Source organism: Triturus cristatus, chromosome 6 (assembly GCF_964204655.1).
Source record: "Triturus cristatus chromosome 6, aTriCri1.1, whole genome shotgun sequence".
Classification (NCBI taxonomy): Eukaryota; Metazoa; Chordata; class Amphibia; order Caudata; family Salamandridae; genus Triturus; species Triturus cristatus.
Window position 1 is genome coordinate 234,381,365 of NC_140589.1, and position 18,398 is coordinate 234,399,762.

General features: G+C 45.6%; 1 protein-coding gene across 2 annotated transcripts in view; it reads right to left on the reverse strand.

Moving 5' to 3' along the window:
- Positions 1–1,036: 1,036 nt before the first annotated feature.
- LOC146816701 (protein FAM228B-like) overlaps positions 1,037–18,398 on the reverse strand; it is a 230,424-nt gene continuing 213,062 nt past the window's right edge. For both annotated transcript variants that reach the window (XM_085610589.1, XM_085610590.1), the window contains one exon: positions 1,037–6,065. In XM_085610589.1, coding sequence (XP_085466715.1) covers positions 5,891–6,065 — 175 coding nt within the window. In that variant the 3' untranslated portion in view covers positions 1,037–5,890. The remainder of the gene's footprint in view (positions 6,066–18,398) is intronic.

Genomic DNA, 18,398 nt, shown 5'->3' on the forward strand with positions numbered 1-18,398 from the left:
GGCTCAGTTGTAACGGATTGTGTGCACGGACAGAGTTTGCTGTTGGTGCACAGGAGGGCTGTTTATTCCATTGGGGTAATGTGGTTGGGGGTCCTCCATAATGGCGGATGTGGGGTAGGGGCAAGAGAGGCTGACAATGGTTTATGTACAGACTGAGAGTGGCAGCGGGATCCTGCCCCAGTCATTGAATGAACAGGGAGCTTGCTCTGCGGCGTGCGGAACCGCGAGTTGAGGCATGCTTCATGCTACCTTGCCTGTGCCTCTCGCTCACTAAACACTGTGCCTCTCCTCTGCCCAGTTACAGATATTCACTTACAGCAGCCACCAGAGCGGCAGTGCTGTCTGGGCACGGCATCTGTTTTCACTGGGCACTGTGCTGCCACTGGGGCACCTGCGCATCTCACTCCCTGGGGACGGGGGCGGGGAGTTGCACAGGTCCCCTCTATACGCTGCCATGACTCGGACTGGCAGCACTAGGACCCTTGATAGATTTTGTTTTGCGGGGTGGGGTGCGTGGGGGTAACCTTAGAGCTATGTGTCACATCAGTAACCGTAGTTTGCACCCTCAGCGTATGCTTAGTTTGTGGTAATTGAACCTGTACCTTGCATATGGACAGGGCGCCACTTGCATATCATCAACAGTTTAATTAAGTTTCTTTTGTTGTGTTTCACTAAACTGTCATCCCTGGGTCGTCTTTCCCTCCTCGGGTTTGCCTTCTGTGTGGGACCAGCTGTCTCTGCTGTCCCGAGCCACACATCCTTTGTTCCTCACTGGGTGCAGTGCCCACTACTCCGTACCAGAGCAGTGGAAGTGAGACAAGAACCACCACTGCTGCTGTGTGGTGCATTGAGATACAAGGAAGAGGCAAGGCACACTGACCGCCGGGCATTTCCCGATGGACTAGCGCCACGGTCTCTGCCGCTGCCCCATCTCTATCGGGTATGCTAATGATCGACCAGCTGAAGATTTGTGAATCACAAACAAAACAATATTTTATAAATATTTTTATTTTTGAATAAAAGCAATCTACAGTACATAAAAGAGATTTAGTTCAAAATTCCAGGATTAACACAAGACTGGATACAAGTAAATTACATTTCTAGATACACTAAGTTCCACTGAATCTCTTCAGTGGAATCCCTGATACAGCACAAGTGATTTACAAAGAAAGTTCTGGATTTAGTAGAATGGTTTGTAAATCTATAGTCAGAGCTAAGCACAGTCGAAGGGGATAACATAAAGCCTTTAACAGAGAAGGCTCACAAATGGTAGTGCTCAATTTATAGCAAACCTATTGGCAGCGTCCGTCAAAGGTTGCATCACGTTTTAAAAGTTTGTTAAGTACTTGTTTTCCAGACCTTTTCTTGGACCGTGGTACAAATATTTATTTATTCTTGATTTTCCATGTTGCTGCTCTACCGCAGGAGGTGTAAGTGGCTATACAAATAACTAGCGAAAACACAACACAGGTAACAAACACAGTTCATGTAAGTAAGAGACCAAACACAGGGAGTGTCGACAGCAAACTAAAGCAGTTCATCAACAGCAATTAGTTCTGCAAACAGTTGATGCTCTGCCCCTAAGCCATCTATATTACTTTGTACGCTCTGATGCTCAGAATGGGGCTGAAGGAGCAAAGAGGAAGGAGGAGCTAAAAAAGATTTTGTTGTGTGTCTGCTACGTTCTTTTAACCTAACTAGTAATCAAGTTCCATTCGTCTAGCAGGCAGGTTGAGGGTTTTGGGTGAGTTGTAGCCGTATTGATGAGAAGCATTTGCTAAAAAATATGCATTGCTGCAATTCATGCTTACATGCACTACTGCATGTTACAAAATGTAAGCCCTTATATTTGTTTGTAAAATAATTGTTTGCAATATGCATGTCACAATTCCTGCAAGCTGTGCCGTGGTTAAAATGCTTATTAATTTGCTGATTCAAAAGCTTTAAATGTTCCAATTAAACAGTAATCACTTTGGTACGATTTTGGTTAATGTTTTGCTTAGACAAGGCTTCTCCAACGAGTAGTTCCTGAGCTACTGGTAGATCTCCAACTACCTCTAAATAGGTCTCATGTGTACAGCCTACCCTACTAAATTAGAAGCTTTTGATGCACTAAATTAATATATGTATACTAAAATTGAAAAGCGTGTATTAGAGACAAAAACGTGTGAATTTTTGGAACTGATGAGCTGATGTTTGAAATTCCAAAATATATTTAAAGCTGATATTTGAAAAATCATGTGGCACTGGGAAGGGTTTATTACTAATATTACCTTGGTGTCAGGGGCATTTAAGCTATGACTTATGTAATATCCATGGAAAGAAAATCCAAATTGTCAAAGTCTTTTTTTTTGCATGACCGCTGACAATCCTGCCTGATGCACTGAGGTGATCACTGCAGGTAATTTTACATCGGGTAGTCACTGACGTAATCTTCTCTGATGTGGTCACGATTACAACACTAATGATATTAGTAGGTCTGGATGGTTTTTGTTGATCAGAAATGGCTCTTGTTACAGAAGAGGTTGGAGACCCTGTTACACTTTATCGAGGTTTTGTTATTTAAATATGTAATATAGCCTTATAGCCTGCTGCCGAGGGGTACACCAGGTATTAAAGTTATGAAAGGTCTTGAGCACAGAGGTGTAGGCCGGAGTGGCAGGTGAGGGCTTATAATGAGGGGGAGGGCCTTTAACAACTGGTATAGCCCAAAGCAGAAGGGCTGTAAAGCTGTTAAAGCAAAGAAATCGAAATGTAAATATCGGAATATTGGAGCAGAAGGCTTATTACAGCCAGTATTAGCCCTGAGCCACTTCATTGCCCTCTAAAGGAGCTCGCAACATTCTAAGGTTCCGAATAAAGATTGAATACTAAGACGGCTCTTCAGAACACATGCGAAGCGGGAGCACACTTCGACACTGCCGGACAACCCAAAAGAGTGGGCAATTTTATGCTATGTGTACTAGTAAAGCACGCATCTCGCCCAACAATATTGTGTTACAAAGTAGGCGTGAAAATAATGCTGTTTTCTTCGAGAAGCAATGATTAGTTGTTGATAACATGCCAGCAATGCTCGCCTTGCTTGATGTTGATGCTGGGGGTCATTCACCAGAAGTGAATTTAGTTTTCCTGTGCTCTAAGGCAGTAATGTAGACCTGCGAACCTTCAACTAAGTAAACCAGTTCCCAGAACCGCGGAACCTTTCTTGGATTTTGATCCATGTTCTGCTCTTGTCTGTACCCAGTGCACTGCTGTTAGGGATCAAAATATTTGTGATTAGGTATAGTATCCCCAAGTCCTCCCAAAAGAAAGGAACTGCATTACACAGCTTTGTAAAATGCTTCCTTTCAGAAGAGGTGGTTACATAAAAGTCCAGCTACTTCTAAAGCAGTCAGGCTAGATATACTTTTACTTTTAGTCAACTCCTATTTGGACAATGATCTAACAAGGGTGTATATTTTCTGATATATATGTTAACCATAATACATCTTGCCTGTTGTCTGCCTTTGTTGTAAAATCAACATTTGCACAAGTAAATCATACAGTAGTTTGTCAACACCTTACAGCTGCTGTGGTCTTTGTATATTGTGCCGACACTTTAGACAGAGGCCTTCCTTCTGCTCTGGCATGTGGTAACATGGATAGCAGCCAACATCTGAATCCTCCTCTAATCGAACAATTGTCAATCAAAAGTGAGAGAAATAAAACCAGGGGCATGCAACTTTATCTACATTTGTAAGCCGAAACATAGTCCTTGCATTCCGGTTTGTATGGGTTTTTATATATATATATATATTGCTTTGGTATATTCATTTTAGATTGGTTTTGTGTGCATTATAATTTCTTAAAGGAACCACCAGTGTTTCTTTAAAGTGGTACGTGCTCTTTTTTCACAAAACTTTAATTTTTATTTTTTGCCTCACTAGTAAAGTTTGGGATTTTTAGTTTGCATTTGGCAAATGTTTCAAATAAATAATATCCAATTACTTATTAAGTCTCACGTTTGTTTCGATTGATTTTAAAATGTGAAGTAATTAAAGCATAACCCAATGGGCGTCAATTCACCAAAAGGAAAAAGGTAGTGGAAGAGACATCACACACTATTTGACCTTTACTTTCACTCACACACACACACATGCTTACACATGCACATATATCCACTCATAAGCACACTCAGCATACATTTAAACATTTTTAAGTTACCTTAGCTGTCATATAGGAAATATTCCAGCTAATTGTACTCCATTTTTTTATAACACTAATAGTCAATAAAATGATATTATTCACTATTAGTGTAATAAAATAACTGGATGGAAAACAAGGAAAATGGAGCCCTAACCTACGTCCATATGGATGAGTTGCCTGTGTTCCTGGCACTGAATTTGCCACCTATGAGGTCAGGGGTCACAAAGGGCAAGCCAGGGGTCGCAGCTGCGTCACCCCCTGGCGACCTCTAAATGATGTTAATGCATAACCCTTGAAAAGTACAAAGCCATGGATGGAGGATGGGCCTTAATAGCACTTAGGTGAGAGGGTGGAAACTCACCCTGGGTTCTCTCGGTACATCTTGGTGCTTGGCACTGCTGTACTACCTGATGTGGAAACCATCAGCTTCTCTGAAGGCTTCCCATGCCCATCTCTCATTTGACATTCTACAATCACTTACATAATCAGGGTTTGGCCATGAAAGCTGGCCATGGTGGACCACTCAGTTTAGAGTGAACAGTTCTTTCTGTTTTTTTAGTTCAGTTCTTTGAGTATTTTACTGTGTCCCTGACTACACTGTAATGCAAACATTTTCAGTAAAAGGCTGAAATCAAAAAGAAAAGGAGCAGCATAAAGAAGAGTGATGTAAAACAATTCCATGTGTTGCCCAGTTTCGCCATTATAGCGGTTTGAACAATGGAAGCGCATTTAGGAAGAAAACCTAGGGAAGAAAGAGAGCAAAGTAAAACGGCACAACATCACTATGTAACGTTTCATAGATTGTGCTTCTAAAATCCTTATTTAGTCCTCCGTTAGAAATCAGTGACATCCTAGCCACAAGAAGTCATTGTTTTTAGGTCGAGCCTAGCAGCAGCGCGCACGCGCTGCTCGCTCTGCGAGGCATGCAGTAGTTGAGTATGCTGTGGAAACCTCACCTTCTCTCCGCCCATATTCTTGATTGGCTGGTGTCATTGTCCTTGGTAAATGCTGGCTTCCAATTTATAATGAGGCTTGTTAGTCCCTCCTTGTTACCTCCCTGTCGCCATTTGTTACCTTCCATGAGGACTGGATCTTTTTCTTGTGGCATTACATGGTCTCCTTCATAAGTCGGTAAGCACAATTTTTTTTTATGTGCAGCGCGGTCCGCTTTCACTTTAGCGGCCGCGCTTGTTTATTTAATTAATTTGCCGCGCGGGCCGAAAGGGAGCGTTTCTACTCACTAATCTAACAATCATTTACGCGAGTTTGAGCCATAGACATTGCAAATAACAAGGCCTTTTATTTTTGTTTATAAAACATAAATAAAAGGCTTTGTCATTTACAATACCATTAGCTTAAACTCGCGTAAATGCAAGACCTATTGCATTGCAAATGCTTGTTTAAACTGCATTGGCACATATGGGTCATGCAACTCTTTCACCCAGTGCAGGGCACAGTACTCTATTTCCGTGATTTTAAGCTACCAGACACCTGTGGCATCGCTATGATACCCATTGATGATTCGTGTGATCGACAGCAAGTGCCTTTCCTTCTCTGCCTCATCTGCTCCAGTTGTTATGCCTCATCACTTAACAGGGTGTTGCACCTTTGCTGATAAAGAGTGTACTTTCTTGTGTTGCCATGTGCAAAAAGAAGACTACTTGACACAAGGGGATGGCCAAGAGAGGCAGCAAGCAGGACATATTTATACTGCTATCAGTTTGGCACCTTTGTGAGTGGGCGCTTGTTTTGTGTTCGGAGTGCGCTCCGGGAACCTTCTCTTGTAGCCTACACTCATGAGGTGATCCGATGCTGGTCTCTGGTCTTCCTTGAAGTTTGGATCCAGAGAACTGATGTTGAAGCTTCCCATCATCCTCTGCCTAAAACAAAGTTGAGAAAGTTACTATCTTTAGGGCATTTACTCTGGCTTTTAATAAGTGTAGCCTGGCACACCTACAGACCAACTATTACAGTATCACAGGCAGAAATATTCAAACACCACAAAAAGCGGCCTCCTTAAAGAACTGTCCTATCTGTGCACATGGGTGTTGGGAATGTGGTTGAGCCTTCTACTCTAGAATGAATATGAATTTATATATATGAATAGATATATATATATCCCAGTCTGGTCAGATGGTGATTGACCATCTTGGGATGGTCAATCGTGGGTTGTATGCCTACAACAAAGCCTGTTCTACAGTGAATCTATGGTGTTGGATCATCACCTTTACAGAAGATGTCCCACAGTTTCTGCCTTGACTGAGGAAAGCAGAACGTAGTGTTTTTCTAGGCTTTTTATTTTTTCTTTAATTGATTTTTAAGAATGTAAAATATTATGCGGAAGGCTGGTAATTAACCAGTAACTGCAATTTGAATTGCTTTCAAATTAGCTGCACGCCAGTACTTTATGTATCAGGGATTGCACTCAATATATTTGTTATTCTAGAATGACCAGAATACACAAGACTGTAAACAAAAAAAGGGCTATTTGAGCTGTGAACTGCACTTGTAGGTGATTTGCTGGCCTGGTGGTGTGCGTGCCCCATTTAGTGTTTTATTTAAATGAAATTACACAGTCCAAATGCACCATGAGATAGTCATATTGAACAGTTAAAAAACATCTCCCTGTTCCAAAAACGTGATCCATCCATTATAAACAGGGCTCCCTGTTTTCCATTTTTATAGATAAATGCAGACAGAAAACGTGTTTCCTGTCTGTATTTATTTTTAAGAGCGGAGAAATACAGATCATTTGGCTTCTTTTGGGTGACCCTACATGCTGAGATTAATGATTTACAGGCCAATAGCTGTACCTGTTGGCAGCATGGGGAGTTACAAAGTTCGATGAGATTTGCTTAAATTACTACATAGCTCAATACATATTTGTGCTATTGTGCACATTTTTAAGGTGGGTTTTTTATTTCAGGCTATATAATGTGCTAGAGCCTGACAGGCATCAATGTATGAGTGCACGTTTGTCTGTTAAACAAATGTGGAAATATACAAGTTATCACATCATATGTTCACAAAACAATACACTAAATAAATATAGATTAATACCAATACGATGCCCAAAAAATAACTATGGATAAATTCATGTTAAAAAATATACCATAAAACCGGGAGCCCTAATTATAAAGGTACACATTACCACACATCAATGTCATTACAAAAACACTGCTCTTCCTAGATGTATCACCATCAGTTCAAGTAAAGCATTTCAAATAGGAGAGAGGAACAGCTGGGAGCTGTCCCCGGCTCCCATACTGTGAGACTAAGAGTTTCTTACCTCAGTTAGAACAAACTCTCCCAACTAACATGCCACACAGTATTCCAATACAACAGTTGAACAATTCCCTTGAAAGACTAAAATATTAATTAAGCCTAAAATTCAGCACGCCACAAACACCACAACAATTTTTCACAAACTGTCCAATTGACACTTGAGTTCTTCATAAGGAAGTACAATAAAGGATTTGGTATGGTTTACTCTATGTCAGACGTCAATGGGAGTGACATTGGGAGAGCTACCACTGTCAAATGCCTCAGCCAAAGCTCAAGTTGAATCACCTCCAAAAGGATAGACCCCATAGGGCCCTTGAAAGTTCACCAGAGGTTGTCCTCAGTCAGATATTCGGTAACTGAGGCACCATACAAAATTGTGGACATGGTTTTGATGTATAAGACCACAAATAAACATTGAGTGCTGTTTCTTTGTCTGCATTGTCCGTGCAGTTTTTTTTCTCATTTCCTGGCTACGCTCTTTTATTCTTCCTTTGTTATCATCTCTTATATGCATTTACTTTAGGTCTGATTTATTTAGAGTTCGACGGATGGGTTACTCCGGCACTTGTAAAAATGCAGACGGGATATCGGTCACTTTTGTGATGGAGTAACCTGTCCGCCAAACTCCTAATCAGACCCTTAGTTTATTTATTTTAATGCTGTTTTCTTTACAAATATATAAACAATGTCTTGGGTGGATCCATGGACAACAGTTCACTTTTTACATGGATTGCCCAGTTGTCCCAGAGTCTCCTAGGTCATGGGCAAACAGTTTGAAAGCAGGAGTGCTATGCTAACCATAGAGCTCATTACTAGACGAGGCACTGATAGGCTGTGAGCCAAGTGCTGGTCTCATCGGCTGGGTAAGAGCGGTGATTTGTTTGAGGGAGCTACACTGGGCTTTTCACCTGGGGAGGAGGCCAGGGTGAGCTCTGAGGTCCTTTATTGAAGGGTGCCTGTGACTGTCTGTGCCCCCTGCCCCCCGCTCGCCGCTCTGCTTCTGTGCCCCCTTTTTATTTCTGTACCCCTCGCCGTCCACTGTACCCCTGTGTTTACTTTGTGCCTGTGACCCTGATTTTGTACCCCTTTTCTCTTCTGTGCCCCGCGCCGGTCTCCTGTCCCCGCCGCTGCCTTCCCTGTGGCCCCGCCCCCTCCGTGCCCACTCTTCATACCCGTCCCTCGCCTCCCACCTCCCAGCTGCTCCTCCCTCCCCACCTCCCCATATATGGCGCCCGCTGCGCGGTGAGGAGAGCGACCCTTGACCTTCTGGTAGGTTGCTCCCCCCTGCTGCAGCGCCGCCTGCACCCCCGCTGTCTGCTGCCGCCAGGGGAATTCGAGGCCCTCCACCACCCGCAGGCTTCCACCGGCGCCTCATCCCTGGTGGCCAGTGGTGGCCTTAGGTACGTCTCACGTGCTGCCTTTGTGCCTCCGTGCCCCTTGATTCTGTGCCTGTGACTGTCTGTGCCCCCTGCCCCCCGCTCGCCGCTCTGCTTCTGTGCCCCCTTTTTATTTCTGTACCCCTCGCCGTCCACTGTACCCCTGTGTTTACTTTGTGCCTGTGACCCTGATTTTGTACCCCTTTTCTCTTCTGTGCCCGGTGACGGTCTCCTGTCCCCCGTCCCCGCCGCTGCCTCCCCTGCGGCCCCGCCCCCTCCGCGCCCATTCGTCACACCCGTCCCTCGCCTCCCAGTTGCTCCTCCCTCCCCACCTCCCCATATATGGCGGCCGCTGGCGCGCCTAAGGCAAGCCCGTCTGCGCCCGTCCGCGCCCAGCGCCGAAACCCCTGACCCCCGCAGCAGCCACGAAGACCGCCTCTGCTACGACGCCAAAACCCTCGTCGCTCTCAACCCAGGAAGGACCCACACCTGCTGCAAGGCCACCCCGAAGCGCACCCACGGCCCCTTCACCTGCTGGAACTGCAACTTCTTCTGCCACGAAAGCGCCAAGACACCCACCACAATGGAAGCCAACCAGCTCAGATGCATCCTGATCAACACCCGCTCCGCACACAAACACGCCGTCGAACTCTGGGACCTACTCGACACCACATCACCGGACGTCGCCTTGCTGACCGAGACCTGGATGAGCGAAGCCTCCTCGCCAGACATCGCCATAGCCATCCCAGACGGGTACAAGATCAACCGCAAAGACCGCTCTAACAGGGCCGGAGGAGGAATCGCCATCGTCCACAAAAACACCATCAAGATCTCAACAAACACCAACGACACCCTCAGCACCGCCGAACACATGCACTTCCAGATCCACACGGACCCCAAGACCACCCTAAGAGGCACCCTCATCTACAGACCGCCAGGACCCCGGCCTCAATTCTGCGACTCCATCGCCGACCTCATCAGCACGCACGCGTTGACCTCCACCGACTACATCCTCCTCGGAGACCTAAACTATCATCTGGAGAACAACAACGACAACAACTCTTCCACCCTGATCGACAATCTCGCCAACCTCGGACTGAAACAGCTCGTCACGATGCCTACCCAAATCGCCGGCCACATGCTTGATGCCATCTTCTCCTCAAGCCCCCACGTCACCTTCAGCCACGCCTCTGAACTCACCTGGACAGACCACCACTGCATCCACTTCTCCTTCCGAAAACCACTCATACACCACCGCACCCCACAGACCCCCTGCCGCCACTGGGGAAAAATCACTGAAGAACAACTACAGACAAGCCTCGCACTCAACCCTCCAACTAACCCCACCAACCCGGATGAAGGTGCACTCGCCCTCGAACGCTGGATGAACAACTGCGCCAACACCGTCGCTCCGCTGAAAAACCCCACCAACAGAGACACCAGCAGAAGAGTCAGCTGGTTCACCCCGGAACTCCTCGACTCCAAACTCACCTGCCGGAAACTGGAAAACATATGGCACAGCAACAAGACGCCAGACAGCAGCACTGCCCACAAAGACGCCATCCGCAACCACCACCACCTCATCAGGACCGCCAAAAGAACCTCCTTCACAGACCGCCTTGACAACAACGCGCACAACAGCAAGGAGCTCTTCACCATCGTGAAGGAACTCTCCAACCCCAGCTCCAACGCCAACGACATCCCACCATCGCAAGCCCTATGCGACTCCCTCGCCATCTTCTTTCACCGGAAAATCACCGACATCCATGACAGCTTCAGACCCCGGACGACCACACCGCACCGAACCCACCGCCGACGACACTCTGACAACCTGGGCCAACGTGAGCATTGACGACACAATCAAGACCATGGGAACAATCCACTCCGGTTCCCCGTCCGACCCTCTCCCGCACCACATCTTCAACAAAGCCAGCAAGTCCATCGCACCCCACCTGCACAAAATCATCAACCTCTCCTTCGAGACCGCCACCTTCCCTGAGAACTGGAAGCACGCAGAGTTCAACGCCCTACTGAAGAAACCCAAGGCAGACCCGAGCGACCTCAAGAACTTCCGGCCCATCTCCTTGCTTCCGTTCCCAGCAAAGGTCATCGAGAAGATAGTAAACACCCAGCTCACCCGGCACCTCGAAGACAACAACATCCAAGACCCGTCCCAATGAGGATTCCGCAGCAACCACTGCACCGAGACCGCCCTCATCGCCGCCACAGACGACATCAGGATCCTGCTAGACAACAGTGAGACGGCGGCCCTCATCCTCCTGGACCTCTCCGCCGCCTTCGACACCGTCTGCCACTGCACACTACGCACGCGCCTCCACGACGCAGGGATCTGAAACAAAGCCCTGGACTGGACCACCTCCTTCCTCTCCGGCAGAACTCAGAGTCCGCCTCCCCCCGTTCCGATCCGAGGCCTCCGAGATCTTCTGTGGCGTCCCTCAAGGATCCTCCCTCAGCCCGACGCTGTTCAACGTCTACATGGCACCACTAGCTCGCATCGCCGGACAGCACGTCCTCAACTTAATCTCCTACGTGGACGACACTCAGCTGATCCTCTCCCTCACCAAGGACCCCCTCACCGCCAAATCCAACCTCCACCAGGGAATGAAGGCCTTGGCCGACTGGATGGAGGACAGCTGCCTCAAACTGAATACAGACAAGACGGAAATCCTCATCCTCGGGTCCAACCCCTCCGTATGGGATGACTCTTGGTGGCCCACATCACTGGGGTCCCCCCAGCCCCCACCGACCACGCACGCAACCTGGGAGTCATCTTCGACTCAAAACTTTCCATGACCAAACAAGTCAACGCAGTCTTCTCCACCTGTTTCAACACCCTCCACATGCTCCGCAAGATCTACAGATGGATCCCGACAAACACGAGGAAAACAGTCACCCAGGCCCTAGTCAGCAGCAGACTCGACTACGGAAATGCCCTCTACGCCGGAGCCTCGTCCAAGCTCATCAGCAGACTACAGAGAATCCAGAATGCCTCTGCACGCCTGATCCTCAACGTCCCGCGCCGCGACCACTTCACTCCCCACCTGAGGAACCTGCACTGGCTCCCCGTCGACAAATGAATCTCCTTCAAGCTCCTGATCCACGCACACAAGGCACTCCACAAAACCGGCCCAGCCTATCTCAACAGTTGACTCTCCTTCTCCGTACCCAACAGGAAACTCTGCTCCGCTGACCACGCCCTGGCCACGGTCCCAGGCATCCGGAGAACTACTTCCGGAGGCAGATCCTTCTCCCATCGCACCGCCAAGACCTGGAACACCCTCTCCCTCTACCTACGACAAACCGAAGACCTGCTGACCTTCAGGAGACAACTCAAGACCTGGCTCTTCGACCAGTAACAGCAACACCCCCCCCCTCTCACCCCCCTATCCCCAGCGCCTTGAAACCCTCCCGGGTATGTAGTGCGCTTTACAAATTATGTGATTGATTGATTGATTGATTGAAAGTGCAGTGACTCATCACCAGGTAAATGTGCCCTGTTGAGGAGAAAGAGTAGTCTCCTTTTCCTAACCTACAAGGTCGTATTGGGAAATGTGTTAATATATCTTCCAAAGAATGGTCTGGAGGCCTGAAATGTTTGCTGCACAGGCTTGAGAAGAATTATAGAGGAATTTCTTCGACTTGCTGGGACTTTCAGCAAAGATTAATATTTAAGTGAAAAAATGCAAGAGATCTGTATTCCTAAAGGTTTGTCAAGGTATTAGGACCTTGAGAGATGGGCAGAATAGTTCCCTCGGATCCCTACAACAGGGGTGATGAGAAAGCTTGCAGTCAGAATAGTTTCCAGAGCGAAAACGTAAATAATAAATATTTGTATCTATTGCAAAGCTTGAAGACGGACTGAGTCTCGTCAGTTGAAAGAGATTCAGAGCAGGTACAGTGGGCAAGTATTGGGAGGGTTAGCCTTTTAAGTGAATGCCTCGGGTGGAAGTGGAACTCCAATCTCTCTGCCTCTTTAGCTCCTTTACAAGTCTTACAAACGAGGTGGATAGGCTGTTTATATGTTAAATGAGGGCATTTTGTACCACATCTGTTACAGTAATTGTTAATAGCAGATGCTTTGAGATGCAGATGAATGGGGAGACGACGAGACCTTACATCCAGAGCTACCAACTTTGTAATTGTGAAACCAGGTTCGAACCCCTGGCATCGGCTCAACATCCTGTGTTTCTAGGTAACTGATTTAGAGGCATATTTACAAGGAGCTTGCACCACAGCGTAATTTTTTTTTGACGCAGTGCGCGCGCTTTCTTTGCTCCATATTCACAAGGTGAGACATCTAGGCAGATCCATCACTTTTCGTCACCCTGCATCTGTTTTCCCTTCATCGGAATCGGCTGTGTCACGTTAGTTTTAATATATGGAAGGTAGGCATTCCCACCTAGAATACCCCTTAAAACTGACGCAGTGGTATTTATATAAAGAAAAAAGGGCAATCCAATATTCCCTTGTGGGCTTGGGTAAACAATGATATAACAAATGAGACAATATTTTTTTTCCAGAAAAATGCAATATGTCAAATTATGACCTCCATAATGCAATTCAAAATTATTCAAAAAAATCAATCGAGAAAGGAAATATTGCTTTTAAGAAAAATTAATTCAATGACAGGTGCTGTAATTTGATATTTTGTATTAAAAAATATTTAATAAAATATGTATGCAAAGGGGTACACAAAAGATCAATCTCAAAAACACATTGACAACAGTTATGGAGGTACTTTACATATCTTAAGGAACTACACTTCGATGTGTTAGCCATCCAAATCTTATACAAAATTTGAAACGGTCTCACAAATAAGAACTAAGTTGCACCTATGACAATGAATTTAAAGGAGATTGGACACTACGTCGACGTTTAATCTCTGTAGCTGCAAGTTAGTTAGACCATCTTCAGGACTGTAGGTTTTTCAGGAGTATGGTAAAAGACTCGTCTTTGTTGTCCAAAAACTGGGCAGTAGAAATATAGATCAAACAAGAGGGACGATGGGGCAAGTTTTAACGAGATCCAACACACATGCCCCACATGGACAATGAGAAGAGAGGGTGTGGAGTTCCTCAGAACCAGAGTGGATGAACGTAAAGAAGATAGGTAGGTGTGACACCGGTTGGTGTAAGTCCACCTGGAGAGGAAGCAAGGGGGGGGTAATTCCCTTGTTGGAACTAGGGCTCTCACACACCTAGCAAGCTAGATGTCATGCTTCATCATATGAGCCTGCCCCTTGTCAGGTTGGCGCGCCAATACCTGACGGGCACCCAGTACGGGGCTCTTTGGCCGGGATCTTCTGTTCCTGCCGTGGGGTGCAGTGGGGTATGAGGCCTAGTAAGTGTAGATGTGGGGTGAGTGGATTAAAACAGGTCAGTTAGTCCTGATAATATTTTATTCATGAAGGTAAACAGCCTGATTAAAGCAAGAAGAGTGGCAGATAACTAGATATAAGGTTTCTAGCTGTGTATGCTCACTTTCTAATGGTCAACATGTTTCCGGATCCGGCACAGGGTAGGTCAGACCGCCAGCGTTCCGTGTAACGCGGGACACCCTATTGGTGTCCTCTAGACCGCTGGAATTCCGTTGCAGGCTTCAATTGACAGCCTTTTCGGGTACCTACCTGAATATGTGGTATGTAGATTCTCACTTATCATGTTGTGTAGATAGTTCCCTTGCTGAGAGCACGAAACATGTTGACCATTAGAGAGTGAGCATACACAGCAAGAAACCTTATATCTAGTTCTCTGCCACTCTTCTTAGGAGATTAAGATGTTAGGGTGGGAGTCGGAAGATCCAGGGGTGCTAGCGCTATGAGCGATCTGGCTGTGGACAGGTGGACACGGTCTTGCCTTTTGCACGCCTTCGGTGTGCCAACGACGCGCCCGCTGCACGAATGTGTTGCCAGCATGTTTAAATAAACCTTTAAGAAGAGGGGGTGCGTGGCCAGTACCGGCGCCGAAGCACGACTAAATATAATGCAGGGAAACCAACAGGGGCTTGTAACTGGGGTCCAGCAACCACTTCAGCACTCACATGCTCCCCTGTGAGTTGCTGACTACTGGTAAAAGAAATTAAAATAAAATAAAACATGAGAAACGACAAACCATGAAAGGAATAAAAAGGGAAACATGTCACTTAATAATGGCGCCCAAATTCACTGGAGCCAGGCACCTCCGAAAATGGAGTACAAGTAACAGAAATGTGGGCATGCAGGCTGGTGTGAATACCGTTCTTGTAAATAAGGCCCTCAATCTCCCCATGCCTGAAAAATTAATTAGACATCATGTGCTCCGATGCCAAGTTCCCGCTATATAAAACTGCAAAAAGGAATAGTTTCAATTATCAGAATACTTTTGATACAATGGCTTTGATTGAAAGTGTGCGATTGTTCATTGCCTATGCTCTTTCCCTTATTTACAGTGAAATGTTTCTTGTCCAGCTGTTAATGTTAAGAAACAGATATTTTCAGTTGCCAATAAATTCTAATTGTTCTGAAGGAATGGCCACCTAATTCAGTCTTGCCCCTTATGTTATAAATCTATGGTTCCTGATCTTGTGTTTGTTTTTAGTAGTACTCGTCCCTCTTACTCTGCACCAACATACCAACTCGTTCATTTCTTGCACTTACGACTGTGCTTTTATTTCATTATAGGTTCCAGTAAATAGTTTGTAGGTGTTACTGGTTTGCTACAATGGATGAACCAAGGTTTCCTCTGGGAGGGTTACTGCTCTTCCTTCTGATGCGTTATTGAGAAAATCTATCACTTGGTACAACTTCTAGTATCAAGTTTGAGTGAAAAGACCCAAAATCCCTCCTTCTAAATTATCTATGGACTGCTGGTAGAATCAGTTACAGAAGGCAGGACCTGCAGAATGAAAATGTCCACTGCAAAAAAAAAAAAGGCATTTATATTTGATGCATGCTTATGACGGATATTTTGTTTTTTACACTACAGATTCTTCATTGCCCACCTCTTCCCCATCAGTAGCCTCAAAATACTCCTTTTCTCGCTGCAGCCGGAAGTATCTATGCTGCTGAGGACACGGGTGCACTGATGACATAATTATGCATATATGCTGTAATTTTGCCACTTACAATGGGAACTCTAATTGACACCACTCAAAGTAAGAGTCAAAACTTTTCTGGAGTTTCTGATAAGTGTCTTGCATAGCTCATGAAGTGAAGACTCCGAAGAGGACACATAATATTGATAAGAAATATTAGTACCAAATTAATGTATACTATTTTTGAGGTTTTGGGGGCTGAGTAGAGGGATTAAATTAATCAATTATATCATATGCAAACCTGGAAGAACTGCCATATTTGAACCCAATAGAGGCCAAAGTTTTTATGGGCGATCTGGGGGAACATAAGATCACAAAGATCTACCAATCACTTATCACCAACAGCATCACTACACTAAATACACTTCAAGTGGCCTGGCAAGTAGATGTCGGCCCAATAGACAATGACGACTGGGCTGAGACGCTGGCATCCCCGTGCGATGCAGCCATAACATTGCGCCTCAGGCTTATACAATTTAAATACCTTCACTGAGAATACTTTACATGCCATAAACTGTGGTGGGGGGGTTTGGTGGTGTCCTCACTGTGTTTGCGCTGTGGCGATAGCGAAGGTACTTTTATACACACTACCTGGCACTGTACTGTACTCCACAAATTCTGGAAAGGGGTAACGGCATGCTTATCTGAGGTACTAGAGTGGAATGTCCCCTTGTTCACGAGGTTTGTCATACTTCATATCATGGAGGTTATCAAGGGAAATAGATACAAGTGCCACCTATTGCTCCTAGGTTTAAAATTGGCAAAGCGAGACATAGCCAGGGCCTGGAAGGCTGTACCCCCCCCCCCCTGCTGGGGGTCTGGAAAAAAGGACTCGATTGCTGCATTGGACTGGAGATTCCCATATTTAAAGCAAGGGGCTGCCCACAAAAACACCCCAAAAAAATGGAAGAGATGGGCAGATTACTGGGGCCTCTATCTGGAGCCCCTTCCTTCTCCATTACAAGATGCTGAAATATAAGGGTGGAAGGGCGGTGGGAGACTTCATTAGGATACAACCGAGTGATAGATCCGACAAGTTGGCTAGGGGATGACCCAATAAGTGACTGTGATGTTAACATGGCACAACAAGTTAAAGTTGGTATGTTTTTGTATAGATGGGATAAAATTGATGCTGTTATCCTACGTGTCACACTGTACGATGTTGCTCCTATGTTGAAGCCTCATCTCGACCATCTTTGTACAACTATTGACACAATAAAATGTATTTAAAAAAAAAAATTATATCGTATACATCGCGACCATCTGCAATGGGGTTTCTTTCAACCCGTGTTATTCAGCTCTCTCAGGCAATGACAGTACTGCACTTTGTCTACAATTGGATGCTTTCATTCAATATACTGTTCACTTTAGCAGAAAAGCGCCATGCATACATTCATTTCACTCCCGACCAAGAAACCTGTGACAGGAACAAGGAGAGTCCCAAATGAGTTTTGTTAAGTCCAATGTCCAGCCATCTCCAGGGAAAAAAGAGAAAGAGGGGACACAGTAACCCACCAGGGAGACCCTGAACACCAATCCACTCAAACCTACCATTAAACCTCAGGGCGGAAAGATGGTTTCAAAGGATGAGGGGCATTTGTCTTCCAGAGCTAAGAAAGAACATAGTGAAATTCCGATCCATTTAACACATTTTCAAATAGCCCCTGACTCAAAGGAAGAGGTGAACCTTAAAAGGTCCTAATGGTGATGAAACTCAAGGAAGTCAAGGTATAGCTGCCACCAGATTAGGTAGCCTGTAGGTTCTCCAGAGAGACTTACTATTCATATGTAGAGAGTCACTGGACCTCCTCCTTGTAAATGGAATACATTTGTTTGTAAACAGATTCTATTGGTTGTCAACCTCCAGTACAACATGGTTATTGATCTAGTCAACTCATGATTACAAGTTTTCAATCTTCACATACACAGATCTGGATTTGCAATATTGTAAACACAGGATTAGTTCACAATACAAAGTTTAAACTGTTCCCTCCCTTCCCCATGAGTCAGCGGTGTGTGAGATATATGGATTGATTGCTATATATGTTAGATTTCAGTGTCGTACTTAGGTGAGGGGCTAGTGCAGTCATAGAACGATTTAATAACCCAATGTCGTGCAGTTCCTATAAACCTATATAGGATCTGCACACTTAGACAACATACACTGTAGGACTGGTGTCCGGACTGATTCTTGATACCCCTACCGGGTATGTTAGCCTGTATACCAGCTAGCTCACGGTGCCACTAGAAACCCCTCTTACCAAGGAGAGAATAGTTCTTGGCAACTATTGAACATGACACCCCTGATCCCTCAGGATCGTGTAAACAGTGCGATACTTTTCGCTCAGTCACTCATGCTCACGTTGCCTCAGAGAGATATACAGAATAAACGGTGGGGACGTTTTTCATTAAGCATTTATTGAACCAGCGTCATTCTAGTGTAAAATAGGTGTGCTGAAA